Source organism: Pollicipes pollicipes, unplaced genomic scaffold (genome assembly GCF_011947565.3).
Source record: "Pollicipes pollicipes isolate AB1234 unplaced genomic scaffold, Ppol_2.1 Scaffold_7231;HRSCAF=8579_pilon_pilon_pilon, whole genome shotgun sequence".
Classification (NCBI taxonomy): Eukaryota; Metazoa; Arthropoda; class Thecostraca; order Pollicipedomorpha; family Pollicipedidae; genus Pollicipes; species Pollicipes pollicipes.
The window spans coordinates 35,775,905-35,802,040 of NW_023597034.1; the positions used below are offsets into that span (position 1 = coordinate 35,775,905).

Below are 26,136 nucleotides of genomic sequence, written 5' to 3' on the forward strand. Positions count from 1 at the left end.
CCTGCCCTCACTGCTGACTGCTCTGAGTTCTCCGAATTTTGTCCGTGCCACTGATCGCTGTTCTGTCCTACCCCGTCTGTACCCCGCACAGGAAGGCCCCGACAGCTCTACGGGTCGTTGTCGTGAACACCACGGCACGCGCCGCACCCGAGGTTGTGTTGGGGCCCCTCTCCACGGCGCTGACGTCAGGCGAGCGACGGCGCTATCAGGGTTCCGGCGGGCTCCCGCGCGGTCGACGCGTCCTCGTCTGGCGCCGTGACGGCCGCGGCTCGCCTGCCGACAGGCCTAGGTAAAAACGAGGACTACGGCAGGGTGAAGCTGCACTGTACCCTGATGAACGTCAGCTTCCTGGTGCGGCATGTGGACGAGTCGGACCCGGAGTACGCCAAGCTGCGCAAGGCCACGTTCGACGCCAGAGCGATACTGGAGGTGAGGGTCACGCGCACAACCACGCACGCGCATGTGGTGGCTGGAGGCCGTGTGTGCTCGTGGTGTCTGAAACGCCGCACGTTGGCTTTAGTGACATCGATACTAGAGCGGGTATCGATGCGTGATGTGTGCGGTGTACGGCAGGGTGTGTCATCAGTAACAAAACCAAGTGAGACAAATAAATTATTTGTTGCAGGAATCCAAAAGTGCACGGCATAGGAAAAGCTCTTCCCAAAAGCCTAAATTCGTGAGCAGCAAGTCGATCGAAATATCGCCGTAAGCCGACACCCGGCGTTGCAGTCACCCCATGCTGGGCGACGTCCGCAGCCGCAGGTAACATCAAACCGTGGGCGGCAACCAACACAAAACACCTTTGCGTATAGAAACGATGCTAGCGAGCGCTCCTCAAGCCGTTATACGAGAGTGTTCCGGTCTAAGGTCTAATATTTGGATCAGACATTGTCCGCTTTATTGCCATTTGACGGAAACTTTGTGTGCGGCTGAGTATAAACTGGTACGAATATGCTGGTTAGTGTTGCTGTAGACTTTCACTTCTCTAGGACAACTCACGTGATGCAGACAAAACTAAGTATAACATATGACTCAGAATGTTTTGTCAAGTGTACAACTTAAAACACACAGCAAGTTCTGTAGCCTATACCACAGATGTAAGGGGGGCGGTAGGGTGAACCCATGCACATCTTGCTCCCTGCCGAGTCTATATATTCGATGCATCGGCCCAAGCAGCAACTGCTCACAGACTGGAAACCCAAAACGCGTGTTGGCAAAGATCGCACGGCAGCAGAAATCCGTCGTGGCTGGGCTTCACATATTGCCGAAGCTCCAGCTCCAGCCGCAGACATCCTTGGCAGTGCGGCGCTGCGTCGCACTCCTAGCGTGAACCAGATAGTGCAAGATGGCCAGCGGCGCCTGCACTTTGTTCCGCAGTTCGCAGTCCCTGGGGACTCGCATTGGAGGCTGCGTGACTGGTCCGTGCCAAGGAATCAGTTCGGCGTTCCTCACGGCCTCGAAGTTTGCCGCTGAGATGACGAAGACCCTGGACTGAAGAGGACATTCGGTTTGCTGCTCACGAGCGGCGCGACCATCGGAACCATCTGTTCGCGGACCGCGTGGTTCTCATCGCACACCATGTCCAGCAGCAGCTGTTCCGGACGGACCCAGTACCCGCTACGCTGGAGGACTGGCCGCACCGTGGCTTGTGTGTGCTGCGGCAGGTCGCGGAGCAGCGCAGTGCTTCGGAACAAGTTGCGTTAGCGAAAGTCGCAGCTGCTGTTCTGCGAGATGGCAGACTATACCGGCACGTGGTGGCTGACCACGTACTGGACGAGTTCCTTGAGAGCGCTGTTGGAGGAGGTCTCAGTAGAGATGCAAAATAGAGGCAAGTGGCTAGTGTCAATCATCTGAAAACAAAAGCGAATCTACTAGAACGATTCGCTACGAACTGAGCATTAGATCATACAAAAATTACTGCGCCTCTTTAGTGTATGTAATTATGTCGATATCCAGAATCCTTAAATGTGACGGAATACATATCAACAAGCATGCTAATAAACATGAACCAACCAGCAAATGATATGCAGACTACGGCACAAAGTATGATAATAAGCATATGCTCAGCAATGAGCACATGAAATATCGATTGATACTTAATGAAGTTCAAACCCTCATTGCTATAAATTCGAAGAAAATACGTTTTCATATTTGCCTGGCATGGTTCCATGGTCCGATTCGCCGCTGGGCTGTCCGTTTCGGACAGAGCTGTTTTGAATGGCGGCGGTCAGAAGGTACAACAGCTACTGGTTGGTGCTCAGCTGTCGAATCAGGTCGACCGGCAGGTTTGGCACGTGCCCCGACCTAGGCTTACATGCCACAACGTCCCTTTCCCACACCTCTCCGGCGCAGGTCTGGCCGATTGGTCCAGAAAAATTTATATCCCGTGGTCGTGCCGTCCAAGCTGAGCAGCAGATGAAGAAGGCTCAGCTCGTTACCGTGCAGCTGGCAGAAGAACCAGTGTACAGGTGACTCGGTGGCCAGCTCAAACAGCCGGAACACGTCGCCTATCATTTTGGTGTTGACGGTCGTGCCATCGCAGGCGAGCATATTGATGTGACCCTCGCACTGTGGGTTAGCGGAGTGTAGCTTGTTGAACAAGTACAGGCGCGGCCGAACTCGGACGTAACATGAGTCACGTAGCGGCTGTCTGCCCCAGTGATGACAACCACGTGTTTTTCGACGGCATTCGTCTGGCTCCGTGTGGCTCATGTAGCTCCTGCCTTCACGGCCGTCGGATTAGAGGATGTCAAACCTTACTCGTGGATTGCTTCAAAATTTTAACGAGCCGCCTCCTTTCTCGCTCTGTCTTTTGCGCAGCAGATCTTCTTAGGATCTACGATTTCTTATTTCAATAGCCAGTCCGTCTCTGCTGTCTTGTTGAAAGGCAATGATGATTGCAGCAGTGGCCCGGTTCGAGCCACCGTAGCTGTCAATCGCCAGAGCGATGTTAGTCAGATCGTGAACGTTATAATCGACAGTGACAGTGGTCCCAACCAACCAAGTTGTTTGACCAACGAACAATCGGCGTCGTCGCCACCTTCTACCATGTACGGAACCGCGTAAGAATCCGTACTCTCGGCTGACTCGCCAGCGCTGAGACCACTTGGTCCCGGAGCAGGCTCGGGGTCAGCACTAGCAGCCAGCGCTGGCTCAGCAGCCAGCGCTGGCTCAGCATTCCGCGCGGAAGGCGACTCAGGTTCAGCAGCAGACACCGCCCCACTGGCAGCCGAGCCACGACGCCCCTGGAGTTGTATGACCATCTTTCGCACCTCGCGAGCCTCCCTAGCCACAATCGTATCCCGGTCAAATGACCCCAGGGTAATCTTCCGGTGCCTGCACTAGTCGTTCATGGCAACCTCCTCCTGATACACTGTACAGGCAACTGGGCATGGAAAGTTGCACTGAGGCTTGCACTTGTATTTCGCGACATCAAGAAGCTTGTTGAATTTCGCGGCGGCAGCGTTGCTGTGTCACTCTCTTTCTATCTTTGATTTCTTGCTGACAGCTCTGTTGGGATGATATGAAATCCTCCCAATCAATTCCGTCACGTATTTTAGATCACGAGCAGGGATCGTTTCGTTGGTCCACAGTACCCTGATTTCTACCGTGGCGGTCTTGAAGATAGTATTAGTGAGATTCCTCTTCGATTCGCTCGGCCACCTGATGTAGCTCAAGGCTTTTCCGTGGTCGGCAGTTGGTGGTGGGGCAGAAGAGCCGGGTGGCCTATCACAGTAGCCTCCGACATGCTTATGCAAGTAATTGTTCGCAAAAAAATATTTCAGTACCGGCAAAACTAAACTAATAAACCCATATCTACCACGCAAAAAGCACATGAATTGCAAATCAACATCACAATGATGCGTTAGCAATAACAAACTTGAACCTAACTTTGTTTACCCGGTCTGCTGGAGCATTCCCATAACTACACAGCTATGGGTTTTACCAAAAAATAATGCTTTTTACTAAAAAGTCATCTTATGAGCTGTTTGGCAGTGTTTTTTTCTGGTGATCTTCATGCTATTTCATACTTAATCCACCAAGTTCCAGTAGTGTGGAAAGTGGCATCTTTGAAGCTCGTTGGAGGATGATCCCAGAGCGTAAAACAGGTGGCGCTAGTATCGAATACGGTTTTCTTGGCATATAAAAGAAAAGCTGTTCTCACCTCACGAATATTAAAATTGGTGGAGTGCGACAGACCGGAAAGTTTATCGTTAATCCGTGTGCCAAGAAAAAACTTTGTCTCAGCTGATTCCAAGAGATTCACCCCCTCGATGACACACGCTAGTGTACAGTGGTATTCCTGTCAAATGACGATGTCCGCTCGGACTAGCACACCACGCACAGTTGGAAAGCTGCGTTGGCCGTGTCATTGCCCACACGGATGAGCAAAGTACGCCTTTTTGGGTGCCGTCGGGTGGCTAGATGCCACTTGTTTCTAAGGAGTTTTTGCCGGTCGCAATCAACGTAGCACCAACTGAGCTCGCCGCCTGGCAGTACAGCTATAGGTGACGCATAGCGCGTGGTGGGTCTCTCATTGCCACGTGAGTCACAAATTGTTATGTGTAGTCTACGGAACGATCCAGATGATTCAGCATGTACACGTGACTGATTTTTCCTCGTCCTCACTGTTTCATCGCTCGCGTCGCTGGCCTTCGCCGTCTACGGTACTTGCCTTCCCCAGTCAGCCAGATCAGTCTGGTCTCGTCCTCTGGCCGCCCTCCTTGCTGTCGTGTTGGTGGGGTGGGGTGTGAGGGCCATGGGTCGGTCCATCCTCCTGCTCTGGGACGTGAGACGACGGCACTCGTCGCGTCCATACCCGCCCGCTCCTCCGCCGCCCACCGGCGAGGGACGCGCCCGTGGCCGGGCCCCCGGTGCCCTCCAGGAGCTGGGTCACTTCGGCTTCGGCACGGCGCACGTGGACAGCCTGGAGGTCGTGCAGCGTCACTCGACCGGCGAGGACGGGCTCTGCCTGTTCACCGGCGCCGTTAGCCTCACCGCTGGCTGACCTGACGCGGCCGCCCATCCGTGCTGACGCGCGACATAGCTGACGTGAGCGTGCTGTGCGGGACGCGCGTGCTCGCCGGTCGCGCAGCATCTAACGCAGGTGCGCCCTGTTTGATGCCCTGGCGTCATGTCTAATGCAGTTGAGCGAGGTTTCATGCAGGAGGGCGTCGGACGATTTTGGTGCTAATAGCGGGTCTGGCGTGTGCAGGAACACGCGCATGCGCCGAAGATCACCTACATAGGCCGCACAAAGCTACAAACAGGAAGTGCATTGATTTTCAGTGTGGCTTGAGCGAATACGGATAAGCGGACGTCGTTCCCAGTTTCACTGTAGCTGAGCGCGGTGTCAGTTGAGATGTCGTCTTCATGGGCTAATGTATTAAATATTGCGCCTGGTTTGGGCGTGCTGTCCCGTGTAAAAGAACATGTGTAATGTGCACATGCCGTCTTCGGTCCGCGTCACGCAGCGGTAAGTGTCAGTTGGCCTCCACACTGTTCCCCCGGACTCCAGCTGTCTGCTTCCACACTCTGTCTTCTCCAGCTGTCTGCCTCCACACTCTGCATCCTCTAGCTGTCTGCCCTCACGCTCTGCCTCATCCAACTGTCTGCCTCCACGCTCTGCTTCCTCCAGCTGCCTGCCTCCATGATCTGCCTCCTCCAACTGTTTGCCTTCAAACCCTGCCTCCCCCAGCTGTCTGCACCCACACTCTGTCTCCTACAGCTGTCTGTCTGCACGCTCTGCTTCCTGCAGCTGTCTGCCTCCACACTCTACCTCCTCCAGCTGTCTGCCTCCATACCATGCTGCTGAATGAAATACCCAAACATCAGCTGTACACTTACAGTAGCACACGCTATAGTCTCCACACAGGTGATAATGCGTGTTAAGTCCTGTCCACACAGGCGATAATGCGTGTTATTACATTTTAAGTCCAAATTGTTGTAGTTCGGCATATAACGTACAGGTATGCTGCGCGCTACAGACGTTCACAAGGTGCAAGCTCGTTTCACTAATCGAGTCAGTATGCTGCGCGCTACATACGTTCACAAGGTGCAAGCTCGTTTCACTAATCGAGTCAGAGTCCCTCACAAGTGGCTATATGCGTAGTCGATGCACAGTAGCAGTCTGATGCAAATATAAGGCCAGCAGTGCATCGAGGCAGTGCAACATACTCTTCTATACATGGCTGTTCACGGTGAGTTTCATTTTACTTAATACACCCCCGACGCATATGATGGTGTTCATACGTAGCCCGCAGGCCAATTTCAACCAGTTGGTCCACTTATCAGTACCATGAACTCCGCGATCATTTTCCGTGGCTTCGGCCCTAAACCATGGAAATGCTTCGGAAAAGTTTAAGTGCGTCGTCGGGCAACACACCGCGCCAGCCGTCGCCGTGCAATTCCAAGATACGCCCACAGTTGATACATCGTTTTTCCAAGCCCAGTTTTGGTTCGAGCCCATCTGTCTCAAATGGTACAACGCTTTAGAACGTGGCGTAGCAAGCTGATCGGGTCCGTCGCAAGATGCTTTGGCCAGGCACAATTCTTACGGTTAGCAATAAGCATATCTATTTAGTATGCAATACTGTTTATTATGTGAAGTGAATCTTGGCTGAGAAATCTGTGAAAAGCACTGATCTGAGCGGCATTGGAAAAGCACAGTTTCACCACTGATATGTGACGTCAGCACTGATATGGTATAGTTTGTAGAATATTTATGTTACCTGCTAAATTGTCCTGATTAAAGCCACTACTTTTGGCTACATCTTGTGGCTCAACTTTCTCACATACCGAAACGTCAACGTTTCGACATGTGTTCTGCACATGCCCACGCCACAAGCGTTAGTGAGTACAGGTCAATATTGAGCTTTGAATTTCGTCTAGCTGGGATGGTTTGTTGTAATACGGTCTGGTCCGTTGTAATTTGCTTTCATTTTCGCAACTGTGTCGCCAACTGGCTCGCAAAAGTGTCCGTTTTAATTACCTATAACATCTGATAACTCAGAGGCCTTTCTCCCTGGCCCTGAGAGGCCACGGCACGGAGTGTCTCGAACAGCCGGTGTCCTCGGCATCCAGTGAGCTCGCCCCGAAGATGGGACGATGTTCTCCCGTTGCGCGTCCGCACCAACCAGCGATTGCACCTGGAACACCCGCCTGATCCGGAGTTCCCTTATCGCTCAGCCACCGGCCTCGGTTGCTGCGCCGGCGTGGCCGACTGGCAACATGATGGCTGGCAACAGCTGACTTCACAAAGCCAAAGGACAATCACCAGCGAGAATGCTGTTGCACCACAATGGTTATATCAGGGCTAGCTAGTCATTGCATTAACAATCCTAAGCAAAAATAAAAATAAAATTATTGGTAGCTCAACTTTATCATCTTCATCATAAGAATCATCAATCAGTTCGGAACAATGTTACAGATTTATTGATTTTTGCATGCAACTGCATTTCCAGCTACAATAATAAAAATTAACTACTGTACACATCACATGATATCCATGTCAGGACTTCAGCATTGCAGGCGAGGATAAATCGGCAATACAGTATTGACATCCTCAACAGTCCTTGGCAGGTTTCGGCAAAAGATTCATGGCGCTATATGACAGCCTCCACAGCATATCGTGCTTTGGTATTAGCAATCTGCCATAAACGCTGGCGATCATTACGCTGCGTATGCCAAACAGCCCACCAAAGCTTATCTTATGACCAGTACCAAGACAGAAAATCCACAAACAAGCCATACACTGCTAACCCGCCACGCAGCGCAGCGCCCGCGACGAGAATGGCCAGTTGGCGTCAGCTTTCGTACGTTTCGAGGCATTCTTTAGCTCTGGCTGCCAGATGCTGCCAGGCATTGCTGTCGTCATAAAACGATTCCATGACGCCATCAAGCAATGACGTAATGGGGCGCATTTTTACAAACTGAACTTTTTCTTCTTACGTTCGTTTTTGAACCTTGAAAACTTACCAACAATAACAAGTAAGCTTTTCCGATCATATCTCATGCTTATCTCAACATCTTCAAATATGGAACATTCCCTTTAACGAGAAGTGTTTCATGACGCGTCATGCGTCATGGACGCCCCACACCGGTCACCTCTGCATACCGCACATTTGTACCTCTTGCTTCGCAGATATTGAACCGTCAACGTATAAGGCATGACGATAGCGCTAGAGGAATGCCTAGGTAACCACAACTAATCGGTCTGCAAGTGGACAGTCAGGGCGCATCGCATGTCTGTCGTCTGCGTGCTCGCTCAGCTCACGGTTGGAAAAGCGCGGACGTGGTATCTGCTGACGAAATAATCGTGTTCGCCGTGTGCATACGATAGCGTTATCGGGCTGGCGTTGCGTCGAAGGTGGTGCCAGCAGCCGCCGGTCACACGTGCTGTGGCGGCGGCGGCGGCTGCGGGCATCGCGACGCGCCCGTCATGCGTCTCGCACGTCGACAGCTGCCGCTGACGGCCGGTCTGCTGGCCTGCGTCGTCTCGCTCACCGTGCTGATTCTCTACGGACGTGACGCCGGGGTCGACCTACGCGCGCTCTCCTCACCAGGTGACTGGGGCCGGGGTGTGTGGGTATGCTGCGGCTGACAGCGTTACAGGCGGGTCCTGTCTGTCCGTGGCTGGTATAGCAGACAGCGTCACCGATGGCGGGCCTCACCCGTCTGTGTTGGCGACGCAGGCGGCGTCACAGGCGGCTCTGACCTGAGTGCTCGCCTCACCAGGTGACCGGGGCCGGAGGGTGTGGGTGTGCCGCGGCAGGTAGCATCACAGGCAGGCAGGCTTGTGAAGCGCGCAACAGCTGTCGTTCTCTCTCTATGCGTGTAATGGTCTAATGTTCGGGCGTGGTATGTGCCAGAGGGGCCGTCTTCGGGCCCGTTGGATTTGCATGAGTAACGCCAGGAAATGTGGCCCGCGGAAAATGTTCGAGCAGCCGTTCGAAACGGTGGCCATATATGGGCAACGAGGCGGCGGAGCGACGTACAATTTGTACACATCGATAACGAATCGAATGGGAAGTCGGGTGTTAAGAAGTTCGTTACGGTTCAAACGCTGTATACCTGCGGACATTGGGGCGCATAAGGAAAGAAAATAATTATCAAGACGTTTATATATTCCCAGCATTTTATACGAGTATGGCGCGCCTGCGACAGACGTTGCTAATAATTGGCGCTGAAACGGCGGGTGCTTTGTGCGTCCCGTATAAAGTTGCCGCCGCTCCGGCTTCGCGCGTTGGAGGTGTGGACATGGTTTTTCAGCAGCAAGGAAGGACGTGTCTGGCGAAGATGGGTGAAAGGTGCGTATTGTGTCACACATGAATGCTGCTTCGATACCCTGATGCATCATCCAATCTTCCTCGTCATTTTTTTCACGGGTGAAAACATGGTATACTTCCGTGGAATTGCATGAGGTTAGATCAGTTAGTTTGATGAACCAAGATCTTTGCGAACAAAACCAAATTGAGAATTTCTTTTAAGCATCAATTGGATCTCACACCTAACAGCATATCTGTATGCCTGCATTAACGAACATGTGCATACATTGAGAGTGTTCCATTTGCTTACACCATAAAGGCTAGCAATGTCTGATTTGCAACATACAGCACCTGATCATAATACCAATACGCATGGCAACAATCTACATTCCTGCACTTTCTGGTCATGCCCACATCTAAAACTAAATTGATCTTGTACATTATTCTAGGGTCTACACATCTGAATCCTTTTGAACCTGACTTCTGGCTTCAGAAGCAGCACACTTATATGCAGGAGCAATGACTGGGATTCAGCTGTTGCCTGTTCTTGTTAATAGCCCCCAATAAGCAATGAATGTTCATGAATTATAATTTTGCATACTGCATGGAAATGTTTTTAACAGGTTTGACAAAAGTATCAATACTATGCAGCCTGAGGTTTCTAGCACAAGTTTCCCATGGTATCAGCACCTATAAAAACCCTCAGAATTCTGACCTCGCCATGCGGGAAGTAAGTCTGATAGAAATACTGAAGAAATCATAACGCTGTGATGGTGATCATATGCAAACAAAACATCAGGATCTTCAGCCCAGCGTGGTCTGGGCTATGCTGGCACACCCATGCACCAAACAGTCTGCACATTGATCTTACCTCCATGCCATTCGGCGGATGCCTTTTGCTGACTGCATTGTTGACCTCATTCAGCTGTTTGACAAGGCCTTATTCATTTGAGCACCTTTGGTACCACTGTACAATGTATGTTGACATTTTGCTGAATGCTGCATTGCAGTAGGATGAAGTTGGTCTCTTTTGAGGGAGTATTGCCCACTGAATGTCCTTGTAATGATCATGCTTCTGAGCCTTGTGTCAGGCTTGCCTTTCCCAACCCAACCGAATGCTACATTTCTTCTGGCCAGTACACAAACCTATGTTGGTGTTTGATTATCCATGGGAACTGCCAGTTTTTTTTAAAGACAATTAAAATCAGGTATCATGTGTATCATGGCAAAAGTATCACCATGTGTTGTGACATTTCCAGTTTTCACTCTGTTGGATTTTATTGATGACAAACACTATTCATTTCTTAATTCCTTCAATTTTATTAACTTCATTCTTTTCAATGATGTTATACTGGACAGAGCATAATGCCAAGTCAACTGCATGTTCCACTGCATTTCAGTTGCTCTCCTGCATGACCTTAAACATGACTACCATTTTCATCTCACAGCTCATGTGGTACAGAGTGACTGAGTGATGTTCATTTAATGCTTGTTTTTTCCTGAACCACTTTCCATCCTTTTCAGATGAAGAGTATCAGCACCCAGAAGTTCTATGGGACACCTCAGAATACAGTTATCAAATCATCTCTTGCTCTTGTTGCTCAGTCTTTAAACACCAAAATCTTCAAGGCTCTTTGTTTTCCTGTTTGGGCAAAAAGCAAGGTGTACTGTCAGTGTGCCAGTTCTGTTTAAAGACCTTCATTATTTTGTGGGCAAAAGTGTGGACACTATCCTAAATAACAGTGAGACACACCAGCAAGGATGGCATGTGCGTTGTGTTAGTGCAGTGGGAGATACCAATAAAGTAGTGCCTTCTGAGTGCACTGTAAGGGTGGGGAAGATGAGAAAGAACAAGGAGTATGTGATGGAGGGTGATGTGATGAAAGAAAAGGAGAGAGAACATGGGTATGAGCTGGTAGTGACCATGTGGCGTAAGCGCAGAACTGGAGCCCTTACGCCCTATCTCCGTATTCTTGGCCACCACTGTCATGAAATTAATTCACGTGTGGGTCGCCTAGGTACCTTTGAACAACAAAATGAATTTAAACTAAATCATTTCGTGACCTCAACATACTTCAGTGCAGCAAACTTCAAACAGGCCCCAAAGCAGATCCTTTTGAGGCGAGCAAGGGTCCTGAATCACCTGCTCTGTGGGTCAAAGAAGGGCGCGTCCAATGCATGAGTGTGCCGTGGCGGCTGTACATCGCAGGCAGACTTGCTAGAACGCTGCGAGGAAGCGCTGCCTCTACGGAGACGCGGCCAGTGACCCAGCCGCATGGAAGATGGTGCGACCGAGCTGGACAGCCACCGAAGCCGTGGTGTCGCCCTCGCGTGTAGGCGGGTCGTCGTGGTATCGGCGGCACCGCCGCCATCTGTTATGGTTGGCCTTCAAATTTGTGTGCAATAAAGAAACCTCGTTATTTTTACTGGTTTTCGTTCAGAACCTGGATTTTTGCTATGTCTGTTGATTCTACGGTTGTGCTGAGTTACACTTGCTATATTCTAAGCGTCATATTGATGAAATAAGACCTTCAATTTTCTGCGCGGACAGACGCGGCGCCGTGACCAGATTCGGACACGTTGTGCAAAGGGGGGGGGGAGGGGGGGGGGGGGCGGGGCAGCAAAGTGCAGTGACTATGCCGAACATATTTTAATTTTCACATTCTCTGGTTCTGCTGAATCAGCTGCTGATACCAGGGCCCCGTTATCCTTGTAGTGAAGCAGCTCACATTAATGCATACGTTTATGCGTAAACACATTTGCACCTGACCGTTTTCATGTTTATGCATAAAACCATTCACGCATATACATTTCTGCATTTATGCATGAATGTTAAAACTTGTAGACAAGCGTCGACCTGCGCACGACTGTCCTGTCACTGACAAGGACAGAATACGCGCACGCCACATCACGGACGTCCTGCGCGCAGGTGACATCCGTGATATCCATTAGTTTAACTGAAATTCGCGACGACACACTAAATCACACCAGGAGATGTGTAACACCATCAAACGGGGAATTAAATTGTCTATCATTATCCGCCCTAGCAATGAAATGATATGATATTTTAACGACCTGGTGCTGCGTTATTTGAATGTTCCGCGCGGGCGCTTCGCGCGGCAATTGAGTTTACACGTGGCAACCCCCTTGACATTGCTCTGATTTAATTACTTTGGCGACGACATGCTCAAAGCTTAACAACTATTTTTATTACCGTCATGTAAAGAATTAAATTCTGCACCAAAATATGGACTAGCAAATGATGATTTATGACTCCATGGCACACGGCGTACGCGCAAACACAAAATTTTACTTCTGAGACAGCAACACTGCGGTAAACACACTAGTTCAATATCCTGCCACCAGGGTCGGCCGCGGCGCCACTAGTAGTCATGTCCGCTCATGGAACGTAACGTTGTGGTGGCACATGGTGACGTGCGCACGAGTTGGAAATCTGAGCTTGATCGTTTTTGACTGGTTTACCTTTTTGAGTCACATTTCGGCACCCAATGCAGGCAGAGGCGCGAGTTAAGTTTCAAAACATCGGGAAATGTACCGGACACAATTTCGCAGTGCATCACGAGTTTGTACGGCACACAGTGCGCTGTAAATTATCTGGAAATTCGCGGATATTGGGATTTTGAAAAAAAAACACCGAACACGAGATTCTACCGTCAAAAGCGTGAGCATGGTGGCATCAAAAATGACACTGGCCTCTTGGTTGATCCATTCTCTCTCTTTTTACCACCCACTGTTGGTCGTTTTTAGAATATTTTGCATGCATCTTAACTTAAGGTAATGGGTTGCATTACGCCTTGTTACGCCGCAATAAGCAGGCATCCTCCGGTCTTCCGCCTGTCATTCGTCGTTCTTTGTTAGCAAAATGGCTGACGGAGCACTTGTGTGCTTGGTAGACGGCCCGCGCCAAATTGTTTCACAGCCGGTAAAACAGCTTGGTAGGATTCGGCCTCCTCTCATCTTCGTTTCCCATCGGCTTAGTGGCAACATGATGTGGCAAGGCACCTGTGTACGCTCTGCAGACGTTTGCCTCGGTTTGAATTAGTGCTGTGTCCATCTGATTAAGTCGTCACTTTAAAAATTGTTAGCATGATCTGCCTAGTCAGTGCCTCAACCTGCGTCAAACACAAGGATACGAGCGGGGCGGGACAGGCGGCTTGCCTCACTGCTTTATTTCAGTCGTGGCTAGCGGCAAGTATCTCACAGGTGGTGAAGGCGGCTTTGAATGGTTTACAAGCTCGGCCGAATGAATATGCGGTGCTCAACTTTATTGTGGTTCAGGTATTAATTAAAATTACCCCTATCCGGTAATGGCGTGAATCATTTTTAAATCGAGAGCGATCTGGCATACAAACTAGGCGAGTTACCCATCAAGGCATCGAGGGGTTTTGTTCGAAAGGGAATTTTTTTTTTTGCCATGGTGTTCACTTACATTTGTTTTCGGTTAAATCGTAGACTAGTAACTGATATGCAAAGACAGATTCCCTTCTCCATGTTTCCTAGCTCTGTGAGTGATGAGAAGCAACAATGAATTGGCTGCTTGGGAAGTGTTAAGACGGAGTGCTCCACATTTGTGCGGGGTTTTTCACTGGAATAGCTATCTTGAAGATCAGTCGGTGCAGATCACCGCCTCGCTCTTCTTAGAACCAAAGCTCTGTAGTTCCTGACTTTCACGTCCGCAAATATGTGCAGGCTATTTCAGGTGACTATTCAAGGTCACTCAGGCATCCATGACCACATAATAACGTGGGTTCCTTGCATTTGGTTAGCCATACAGTGATCAAGGCCAAGCAACACTAAATTGTCGATTCGTTCCTATCTGACTTTTGTGAGCACGATTTTTAGATATAACGACCGCCAATTGGCTCTCAACCAATGTTTTACAACACACAATGACATCATTAGATAGTGATGTATTAAAGGGTATATTCACTAAAGTGAGGAATTGCTCTGTCTATAGCTGGCCCTCCAGTTTAAAGTGTGCCAGTAATTATATGTGAGCTTCTTCCATCATATCTCATGCTTGCTTCAACATCTTCAAGCGTGGAACATTTCCTTTCAATAAAACGACAAAACCCACACGCGTCGTATGTTGCCGACGTCCGGTAGCCGTCATCCATCTTTAGTTCGCTCATTCGTCGCGGGGGAAAGGTGAGCCGCAGTAACGATCACATGCCTTAGATGACCCTTTGCGTTGAGAAATGCTAAGTGACCCCCACGTACTGAGCGTAGAATAAGTCGCAAAATACACTGAAAAGACTCTTGAACTGCAGCTGATGCAAGGCTAAGCACGCTGCCACAGTAAAATAGCGTGCTCAGGGCTTTGCGGGGTGTATTTTGTAGCCAATGCAGAATGGGGCAAAACAAAAACAATGCAGCAGCGATGACAAGTGGCAGCGGCGAAGCAAAGGAGGTCTGATATTTCCAGTGGAAGCAAGTGCGGTTTTCTCCATGTCTTTGGAATGTGTAATGTGCTACAACTGCAGTGAGAATCTATAAAGCAAAATTTGTACTCTGAATAATCGCCTTTTTGTTTTGTTTTTTCGTCCGCAAGCAAGCCGTGGGCAAATTACAGCAGAGTGCCTCAAATGAGACTTCTGGTTTATTTATGTTGCAACTTAAGTGTGCAATCAGTAAGCTTGCGGCAGTATTTATCTCAAGTTCTTCTAACGCTACCCCCAATGTGTTTTCGATTGCTTCTTGAAACAAGTGACATCGAGATGCTTAGGCATGTGCAACAACCGCCTCCCAGCACGCACGTGCGTAAAAAGGGGGCAGGAAGGGGTAAGCGGTCACCGACCGATTTCCTTTTAGGTTCTAAGCGATCCATCTCATGCTGCTGCTCAAAAAAAAAACTGGTTGGCAGCTGAAGTGAGTTTCCCATGATCCACATGCGCCGTTGGTAGTCAGCACATCACAACTGGTTCCCGTCAAATATCCCGTTACCCGGAGGTTGGATCGTCCATGAAATCTCATTTGTGATGTTGAATGAATTGGGTTTTTTTCTACGTTTACAGACATTCCGCTCCGTCGCTTAACGTAACAAGCCAGCAGATACTTGTTCAACCCAGTTTCTTCCCACACAAAAAATGTCAGCGCTCTGGCGAGGGCCCAATTTTGAATGACCTAAAAATGCTGCTCTATTTCGGAGATCTATTTTAGATACTGCTCGGAATTTTGGTTTCGTTTGGACACTGGTTTCCAAGCAAGTGTCACCAGACAAGAGAAGTCTGATGTCATATTTATGACTCTGCAGAAGAAGAAGATTACAAGATCCACAAAGAGACTTTTAAAGTTGATGGCGATAACGTGTTTTCTGGGTTAAATGTGCGTAGATTGGCTCGGTAATTCCAGGAGGGTGGGAGAGCGCGTGGGCATTGTCACGCTCCGGTAGGCCCGCTGCACGGACTGACCTGGCCCACGTGACTCAGGTGAGGCTATGATGCTGAAGATAGTTGCGTGAAGATCAACCAGATAGCTCAGAATCTCGGTTTGACCAGCAAAACTGTGCATTATATCACTCATGATCCCCTGAAGACGTCCAAAGTTGCCTCAAGTAGGTGCTAAAACACCGGTCGCATGAACACCAGGGAAAGGCTCAATGAGGATGCAGGAGGATGAGAAAATCTACCAATAAGAGGCGAATGGATTTAATGGATCTTTTACCGCCGCGAATGTAGGCCGGGTTGCGCTGTTTGACGCGAAGACTAAGAGGCAGTCGGTGTAATGAAAATAGCCAGACTCCACCCCTGCCAGGAATTGCGTGCAGGAATTCTCCAAAGATGATATGCACCACATTTGGGACCACGGGGCGTAATATATGCCCAAAGAGCCCCCAAAGACACCACTGCCACGTGCCAATTGTACGAAACCATCCCGCACAAGCGTCTCCTGTCGGCCATCGCCAAACATCGTCCAGGGAAGACACGTGACCAGTTCATTTTCATTGCCTCCCCGGGGCTCATCGCGCCCCTGTTGAGATTAAAACTCCGGCTCAAACAGCATTGACCAGCTGCATAACCCTGCGCAGTCCTCGCCCCAAGCGACCCCTGGCTGTACCCTTGATGAAGGATTCCGTCGCGGGCACCGCCTCCCATCGCTGTCCACACTGGGGTTGGCCATGTTCCAGTGTGACGAGCACACCCACATTCAGAGCTTTGGCGGACTCATGAAACCCCTGGTACGCCGCTGGCAGCGCTGCGTTACAGAACATTGAGAATACGTAGAGCAATGAGCCATCGGTGATGAGTGTATGCTAATAAATGCGTTGTCTACAGCAAACGTACCTCGCATTTGGAATGCACCATACTACGCTTTACGGTTCAGTGCTCATCACACGTGCCTTTCAGTGGCGTTCTTGTTGTCATCTAATTAGACCTGAGAAAGCTTCAACGCATTTATTTTCACCATTGGCCTGTCCTCGCGTGGGCAAAGAATGAACACCAATTATCGATGACGCCCGCTAGCACTTCCAAAGCCTGATGCCATTGTTGAGAGTTTTTAACGGACGGTTCACCCAATATTTGTCTCTCTTGTGTTGTTCCCACGACTGTTAAAGTTCGCTGATAAGCTTTGAAGGACCTAGCTGAGAGGTTGAATATCATTTTGAGCCATCCTGTCCCTCGCCCGGCCGGTCCGGGCTGGCCTGGTGTGGCCTACTGCCGGCGTTCCGAGCACACTTGCTGAGCACTATAAAGGCGCCGTAAGGTGTAGGGACGCAGGCTGTATTGGCCTCAGAACGGAGGAACTGCTCAACAAGCCTTTTCAAAAACAGCACATTGGTAATTGCTAGGAAAGCGCCACACCGAAAGCCTGCTTTTCAGGCACGGTTTCTCTTCAAATAACAATTCATCACTGTCATTGGCAAGTGTCACTACGGGGCAGATCAGAAACGGGTGGTGGCATCAAGCCCTAACTCGCGCCTGAGCCATTTGCTTGCTGTGTAAACGGGCTGCCAATTCCTAGTTAAGAAGCCTCATCGCAGTCGTGATCGCTCTGACTTGAGGGGTTTCTAGGTCACTCACATGTGACGAATGGCAGTCGGGTTCAAATGCCATCGTAGCTTGGCGCAAGAGGGAGGTGCCAAGAGCGCCCCCCCCCCCCCTCCGTCCGCTTATCGCGCAGCTGCTGTCGTCCTGATGGTTACCTCCTGTTAAGTCTGATAAACCAAAGAAACCTGTCATTGCGGGGAAACATGTGGGCTCTGGAAATACCATGCAAGGAGATCATCACAACAGAGACACAAAGACATAACGACATAAAATAAATTAGGCCAGCAAAGAGCCACAAGGCCCCATCGAGGCTGGCCTACCCCAGGTTCCGCGCTCATTCTTGACACAAATTTTACCAACTGCCTGGCTAAATTGAGCTGTGAATGAGGTCCTTAGACCGAAAGAACTTGCCCAAAACGTTTTTTAAATGTTGCTACAGAGGGACCTCCCACAACTTTGCTTAAAAATGTATTATAATGATTCGCTGGTCTTTGACTACATGGCATCTACTTCTTCACAGATTTGCTGCTACCCTTAGCTAAATGAAATTGGTTTCCGCTCTGCCTTGGCCTGATTTCCAGTATTACTTGTAAATCTACCTTGTCTATCCCTTTCACAATCTTGAATACTTCTGTCAGATCCCCTCGAAGTCCACATTTCAGTGAATACAAATCCTAAGCTTTAAGCCTTTCCTTATATTCTGAGTTGCCAATCCCTGTTATTGCTCTCACTGCTTTTAGCTGTTCTCTGTGCAGCTTACCTTTATTTCTTTGGAAGCATGAGGACCAAGCCTACGTACAATACTGTAGGCGTAGTCTGACATAAGCCAAGTACAAATGTTTCACAACATTCCTGCTCTTGTTATTTTAACCCCGTCAATAGGTCCCAGCATTCGAAATGCCTTGCTCCTGGCAGCCCTACATCGCTTTTCAGTTTTTTAAATCCCTGTAAATTATGAACCCTAAGTCCGTTTCTTCCTAGGTTTGGTCCTACTACCGACCTCCTATTTTATCATTTATGTTCTCAAGGCCAAAACTGCCCATACACATCACCCCACACTTATCACAATTAACAGACATCTGCGACTGACGACTGCGACTGCGACAATTTCACTAAATTCTCTAAGCCAACGTTCACCTGGTCTGCATTTTTCGAATTCCTATCAATTTCATATCGTCAGCAAATTTGAGCACCCCACTTTCTAATCATATTTCAACATTATTCGCAAAAATGCTAAAGAGCAAAGGGCCCAACAGCGACCCTTGTGGAACCTCTCTCTCTTCTAGGGTCCACTGAGATTTATTAGCATGGAGCGTTACTCTCCGTTTCCTGTCTTGCAGCCAATTCCCTACCCAGCCAAGATGTTTCCCTCAATGTCATGCAACTTAAGCTGATATAAGACACGCTGGTATGGTACCTTATCAAACACCTTACTAAAATCTAGATAAACAACATCCAAAGTATTGCCTTTATCTACCTGATTAGTAACATCACCCATGAACTCTAGAAGATTTGTCAAACAGGACCCACCAGGAAGAAAACCACACTGACTACTATCTATCAATTGATGCCTATCTATGTGTGACTTAATACTGGCCTTAAGAAATTTATCTAAGATCATGCATACTTATGAGGTAAGACTGACAGGTCTGCAGTTGCGAGAGAGTGCAAAGTGCACAGCTTGTTTACATCAGGCAGACCATTTAAATTACGTGTTTCGCCTCCCAGATGAAAGTAAAGAAACAATTGTTGCTCAGGTAATTCATGTTTAGTATCTGCAGAGTTTAGGCATAGCCCACACCGGGGTCCAAAGTCTAGTATAAAATATTGCGACAACAGCGCACATTTCACGACTAATCCATATAGCAACCTGTTAAAATGCCCTTTTTGCCCACAAAAATGCCCACGGCTTTCTAAACCTGGAGTATATATATGCCAAAAAGGGCCTAAACATGAATCTTGAACAACTCTTTCGATTTCTGGGATTAAAAGTGTGCACCATGGCAGTCCTTTTCGAGCTGTTAGGCAAAGCGTAGATCCATGCACACGCTGCAATGCGTATATATGCATATATAGGCATAGCCTGCAGCTCCAGCCGTTGAGCTATGAAACTTTGCGAGCTATTACAAGAAATACACATCTTACATCTTGATATCTAAAGAATATATTTGACAGGTGTTATGCAGCCCCCGGAACACAGACAGTGCATGGCTTTATTGTGATTGACGACCGCGACGGTAGCCGTCGCGACGGTAGCCGTCGAAATCCGGCCGTCCGCAGCGCGACCAGAGGTAGGACCAGTCACTGTGTTAGGCGTTTATGTTGTGATGTTGGCCGCCACTGCTGCGTGGGACCGGGAGTGCCGCCTAGGACCAGCACAGCAGCGATGGCACGGTGATACTGCTACTGCCTGCAGTCCATCACACCTCGGGCTGTTTCGCCGGCGGCGCAGGCGGCGGCACATTCTGAGACACTAGGAGACAGTGCGCGTTCAGGAACCGACAGTTTCTTCGATATAACTGTGCGCGCGGCATTCCAATGGAGTAGGGCAGGCATAAACGGATCGCTACCACGACACCGGTACGACCTTTTTCCGAGGTACGTCCTGGTCGTCAACCGATGCGCCGGTCAAAAGTTGGGATAGTGGGCGTGTTGGCCTGTCATGGCGCTGCCGAACTGCAGCATGTATCGACTCGAGTAGTGCGTCGCGCACGTCCGCACAAGGCTGTCACTGCGGTACCAATGCAAGACGCTGGGTCCGCCCGGGTGTTTGAACAGCTAATGCACCGGATATCTGTCGTTGGTCCGCGGACAGATCGCGTGACACAACCACAAGTGATGATCTTGAAATCTGAAGCACCTCTCTTTTCAGCCCTCTGTCACCTGTGGATAGTCTACCAACATGTACGCATGTTTCTCGGGTCTTGGGAATAGGGGTGTAGTTCTGCAAAATAAATGCGGAGGACGGGGGTACCTCCCTCCAAGTTTGGAACTGCACCACCCGTGGTGAATAGAGAACTACACCCCTGCATGGCACGCAGTTGTGCTTGAAAGAAACAGGATGGTTGACATAACGATAAGTGTCATGACGACAAACTGGTACTGCACAGTTACCCTAAAATATAAAGACTTGGAAGACTTCTCTGACTGATCTTGAACGCCTAGAATACCTGGCAGACCCATGGTCAATGTAACCACGCTCCCTAATAGTATTGGCAGGTAGGTTTTCGGGATAAGGAGAATACAAATGCTTTATCATGAGCTACACTGAATAACTGAACCCCAAAAGCTAGCTTTCACGTTAGAAAACCAGCCGCCAAATAGATATTTGTTAGTTGAATGCTACTACACATATTCCTATTCCTCATAACTACCAAGCCTTGTAATTTATAACTCTTACTTCCATCCATTGAAACCATGGCAGGAAACACCAAAGCAGGTGGAGTGGAAATGGCGGCTAAGATAGCTTTAGAGGACACATCATTGTGGGAATCATATGCAGCATTTGCTCTTCAAGACAATGAGAGCACTCAGTGTACCTTAGACTGCCCTTAACTGTAAGCCAGCTATGAACATTCTGATAAAAATGCAGCATGAGCTGTTGTATAATATTTTTGTCCTCTATGGTAAGGTGGGACTTACATTTTTTAGTCACATGATTGCACGCCAAAACACAAAAGTTGGGACAGGGGACGTGTTGGTCTGTCATAACACGTGCAGAAAAATATTATCATCCAAAATACCTATGCATATATACATGCATATATATATATATATATATATATATATATATATATATATATATATATATATATATATATATATATATGTGGTATGTGCGTGTGTGTGCGTGTGTGTGTGTGTGTGTGTGTGTGTGTGTGTGTGTGTGTGTGTGTGTGTGTGTGTGTGTGTGTGTGTGTGTGTGTGTGTGTGTGTGTGTGTGTGTGTGTGTGTGTGTGTGTGTGTGTGTGTGTGTGTGTGTGTGTGTGTGTGTGTGTGTGTGTGTGTGTGTGTGTGTGTGTGTGTGTGTGTGCCGCCGTATTTTGTGAACACCAGCCCGTGATGCCCAGCTTGCAAGGACCGAACAAGGATTTCTGCCTCCCACTGATTCTGCCAGAGGCACCGGACCCCGGTGAAAGGAAACATGAAACACATGAGAGGAAACATAAAAGCTTATGATGGGTGCTCACATTGAGGCAATGGAAGGTTGCTGCGCCTGTCAAAGCCCCCAGTGCCGAGCGGCAGGCCTTCCAAACCAATTCCAGTATGGGCCCGTTAAACCAAACTGGAGTCTAGCGCCAATTATTTGACCACCCGCGGTGATGAGAGATGTTGTTGCGTCAATGAGGGCTCCTGCGTTGATCTGAGGTCAACTGCGCGGGTCAGATGGCCTCTGGCGTCAGGGAACGGACCAATTTGGTATAATGTATCCTAATGACCTCCGGATCTGCCAGGGGATCCCGCCGCGTGCTGCCAGAATGACAGTCGGAGGACACAGCGCGGTGAAACAGAGTGGCCCGTCAGCCCTCGGCCGGGAACGATAATGTGCCCCGTAGCCTTCTATTCAAAGGGCCCTTTCACGGAAAGAAATAAAGGCTTCCATCAGGGATGCATAGAATGTGCCGAAATAAGTTAAAAATGCACGAGGCCGTTCCTTGTTTGGCTGAGTGCGTCCATTCTTTTGCACAACCGACTTGTGAAGCAAATTTCTTTAACAGGTTTCATCCTGGGGGCCCACAATATCAGGAGCATGGACAACGATGACCTGAGTTGTAGTTTTCGTGAGACCGAACGGCAATGGCCACTGCGAGTAATGCCAGGCAGCGGTGTCGTGCGCGCAGGAGAGACCATTGTCAAATAATGCTTCTGAATGTCTGTTAAGATAAATTCGTACAGTTCAAAGATTAGACCGGCGAATCTTTTCTAAATCCTCAAGGTTGTCCTCTGGACAGATTGATAGTTCCAGCAACGCAAAAATAGAGATTCTGCATATGCTCTTCCATTTCCACCACCAGATTCTCGCACAACTTCGCGGTGCTCTAAAGACTAATCCGTTAGTATCACCAATCTAAAAGATATCACCGGTAAAATATACCCCAGGAATATTTCCTAAATGTACGTTTGTATGTCCTAAACGTTCAAGGTTACTTCTTTAAGATGCGTCACCGTGTACGTCCGCCTGTTGGCCACAATGTAATGTTAGCCGCAAGACCAGCGCTGCGTGGCCCATGGAGACTGCAACACCGGACCTTGAATTTTTGCTTCTAGGATGTGCGAGCGCGCCTGGTCAAAACTACGTTAGATAAATTGCATCACTAATCGAATCTAAGCGACTGTTGAGCATGTTCAGAATGCGACTTGTTGACCCATTTTCATCTTAAATCTACTTTCGCGTGGTGTTTGATATTTCTGTGCAACCCAAATAAAATTTCTGGCAGTTTCTGAGCTCCATGTCTTTAAGGTGAGGTCACTGAACCATTATGAAATGGACAGCACCGGTGATCTATTTTATGCAGTCGTAAAGCGCATGATTTTTTCAGTTGATCGACAAAACTTCGAGCAGCCTTGATCTCGAGATAGCTTCCGGCGTCGATTCCAGTCATAAAAGGTAAAACGAAAAAAGTCAAACAAAAACATGCCCTCATTAGCCAATGCGCTATATACGGCGATTTGTTGTAGGGGGCGGGCTTTACTATCAGGGGCCCTCTGTTCACCCTGTGCCCCCTTCCAAGGCCCTGGCTGCGCGCCGAGGGTCATGTGTGTACACGTGTGTGCTCATGTCCGCAGGATGGCCGGAGTACGTGCCGGTGGCGTCACTCCTGCAGGCGGCGAACGTCTCACGGTTCGACACCGCGCCCGGGTACGTCAAGCAAACAGTGCATGTTAAATGGCTACGACGGCTACTACCATGGCGGCCCGTCGGTCCGCACGTCAGCTGTTTTCATTAAGTCTTTTGCACGAAATGATAATGTAGTAAGGAAGTCATCAGGTACGGCAAATATTAAGGTCATAAAAGTTGATCTCAAATCAAAACCTCCAACACCACGTACTATGTTCAGAGGTGTTTATTAAGTGCATTTCAACTTCACGGCAATACAATCAGCGTGAAAGATTGTCACATAAGCCGACCACAGTGCCTTAATGCAAAGTAGTTAAATGTGACGCAACACAGTCAAACGAGGTAAAGAGTCAGGCTCGTCATTCAGGTTGGGAAAGCAGCTTTGCTCTGAGTCCAGGGCCATACGGTATTCTATGGTCTGTTTCTCCTTAGTTTTGGACCACTCGATATTGTCATATAAAAATATATGCACGTTCAGCAAGTCATATTACGAAATGATGTCCATACCTGTCAGATGAGATGATAGATCTGATGCGTGGTGAGTGCCAAATTGTAATGAAGCTGGCATTTGGGACTGAGTCAGTGAAAACCGACAACAAGGTTCTGGTATCCTGTGTGTAAACGATTGCGAATCAGTTACCAGAGTCCGATGTTTGCAATTAACAAGTGAAAACCAGACGTCTCGTCTGGTCTTTGCCAAAACAGCATTGGGAGCCAGGATGTGTTCGTAGAAGAAACAAGGGGAATTGGTAAATAGGGTTTGGTGTTGGTAAAAAACAACAACAGAAGCCTGGAAGCGTGGTCCGGTGTCTCTGAAAGAATCAGCGGAAAGCAGGAACCATTGTTTGGTTCTTGCACGAAAACCCTTGTGAACTGGGAATCAAGGGGTGACGTTCGCAAAGGAACCATACAATTAGCAGCCGGTGTTTGCAGAATAACCAATGAAAACCCGAATCTAGGGTCTGTTTTGCATGAATGGATTAGCGGCGGGAGTGTGAAGCCGGAGCCAAAGTCAGGAGCTTGGAGCCAGCAGCCAGGAGCCAGGAATCAAGCCGGCAGCCAGCATTGAGAACCACGCTTGAAGTTGCCTGCATGTCATTGATATGCTCTGAGCACTATAGTTTTCCTGAGTGTGACTCTGCCCGATAACCCTGAAATATCCCCATGTCACCCGCCCAGTAACTGACAGCGCGCTCCTCCGGCAGCGTGAACCCGTACCCATGGCATTTCTTCCTGCTGAAGCGCTGGGACAAACAGGTGATCGTGCCGGGCGCCAGCGGCGTGCAGCGTGGCCCGCTGCCGGGGCCCGAGTCGCACGAGCTCGCTGCCGTGCTCAACACCTCGCTGGTCGAGCTGCGCCTGCGCACCGGTGACGAGGCGTACTCAACAGCCGACTCGCTGGGCGGCCGGTACCGGCTGCTGCCCGGCGCCGGCGTGCAGTACGAGGTGTACTACCGGTCACGCGACGCCGTGCCCGGTGGCTTCCACACGGTGCGGCTGGCGCGCCGGCTGATGCCGCTCGTCGTGCAGTACAGCGGCCGCAGCGGCACGCAGCTGATCAACGTGGTGCTGCCCTACTACAACCGCTTCACCACGCTCGACCGCTTCGTCAGCCGGTTCACGAAGCTGGTGCTGGACGGGCAGCAGCACCTGATGCTGACGGTGGTGCGCTACACGGACGGCTTCCCCACGATGGGTGAGGACGAGGGCAAGCGCGACCACGACAACGTGGTGAAGTGCATCAACGAGGCCAACCTCAAGATGGGCGGCGGCGAGTCTCGCATTCGGCTGGTGGAGAAGCACGCTATCTTCTCGCGCGGCGCCGCCCTGATGGAGGGCGCGCGCGCCTGGGACTCGCGCCAGGACGTCATCCTCTTCCTCTGCGATGTTGACATCGCATTCGGCAAGAGCTTCCTGCAGCGGTGCCGCGCTAACACGCAGCCGGCGCAGAAGGCCTACTTCCCGGTGGTATTCAGCTCGTACAACCCCGACATTGTTTACAGCGTCATAAAAAAGAAGCCGGTGCCTGTGCTCACCAACTATGACCGCAAGAGACTCATAAACCGGGATCTCGGATACTGGATCGACTTCGGCTTCGGCATGAGCTGCCAATACCTGTCCGACTTCCGCCGGCTGAGTGGCGACTTCCTCAACATCACCGGCTGGGGTTTGGAGGACGTGCGTCTATACGAGCAGTTCCAGAAGAGCAGCGTGGGCATCGTGCGCATGCCCGACCCCGACCTGGTGCACGTCTATCACAAGAAGCAGTGCAGCAAGTACGAGGTGGGCAGGCGGTTCAACTCGTGTCTCAAGTCAAAGGCGCTCAACGAAGCGTCCAGACTCGAGTGGGGCCTGTGGGTGTACAAAAACATGGGTGACACAGACGACGTGCGGGAGTTTTTGAAGATTTTCCAGCAGGCTCAGGTTGCCGGCGGGGGCTGATGCGTGCGCAGCGCACCCCAGCAGCCGAACGCGACCCGTGGCCAAGACTCGTGAGAGTGAGAATGCGGCGCTGCGGCCGGACCTGCCGAAGATCTTGTCCGTGTGGTGCTCTGGACTGACCGCGCGCCAGCCAGGCGTGTCCAAAGAGCCTCTGCCATGCTGCCTCTCGCGCACACGCACCACGTGCACGTGGGAGTAGATCCCATCCTTGTTTCGGGAGCTATCTGCTTCAGCGCCGAGGACCAGCCAGATTCGCTGCATTGGTACATCCCACTCGAAAGCTGTTGGCGCCGGTGCGATTTCGCACGCGACCAAAATGGGTGCCCGAAGGGCGTTGCAAACACGTTTAGGTTTTATCAGATAGCAGAATGTTGTTGGTGCCATGCAGTGATGGGCGTGTGATGTGTTCGCTGTTGTTATGAGTATGCGTGCAATTGTGATAGCCGCTTTGCAAAATTTAGCTGGTTGCTCTGGACCGCCTGCCGTTTGTATTGCCACCATCTCAAGCAGCTCCTTTGCGATAGATAGATGCAGGCGTGCGCGAGTAATTTGCGAGCGTTTATGAAATATAATGTTTGTA

At 49.8% G+C, this 26,136-nt stretch overlaps 1 protein-coding gene across 1 annotated transcript; it reads left to right on the forward strand.

The window, feature by feature from the left end:
- The first annotated feature begins 676 nt into the window (after nucleotides 1-676).
- Nucleotides 677-26,136, forward strand: LOC119109726 (chondroitin sulfate N-acetylgalactosaminyltransferase 1). The gene is made up of 4 exons (XM_037233468.1): nucleotides 677-762; nucleotides 8,462-8,564; nucleotides 23,063-23,135; nucleotides 24,320-26,136. Exon 4 carries the CDS (start codon nucleotides 24,627-24,629, stop codon nucleotides 25,554-25,556), a length of 930 nt encoding a protein of 309 aa, XP_037089363.1. The 5' UTR covers nucleotides 677-762; nucleotides 8,462-8,564; nucleotides 23,063-23,135; nucleotides 24,320-24,626; the 3' UTR covers nucleotides 25,557-26,136.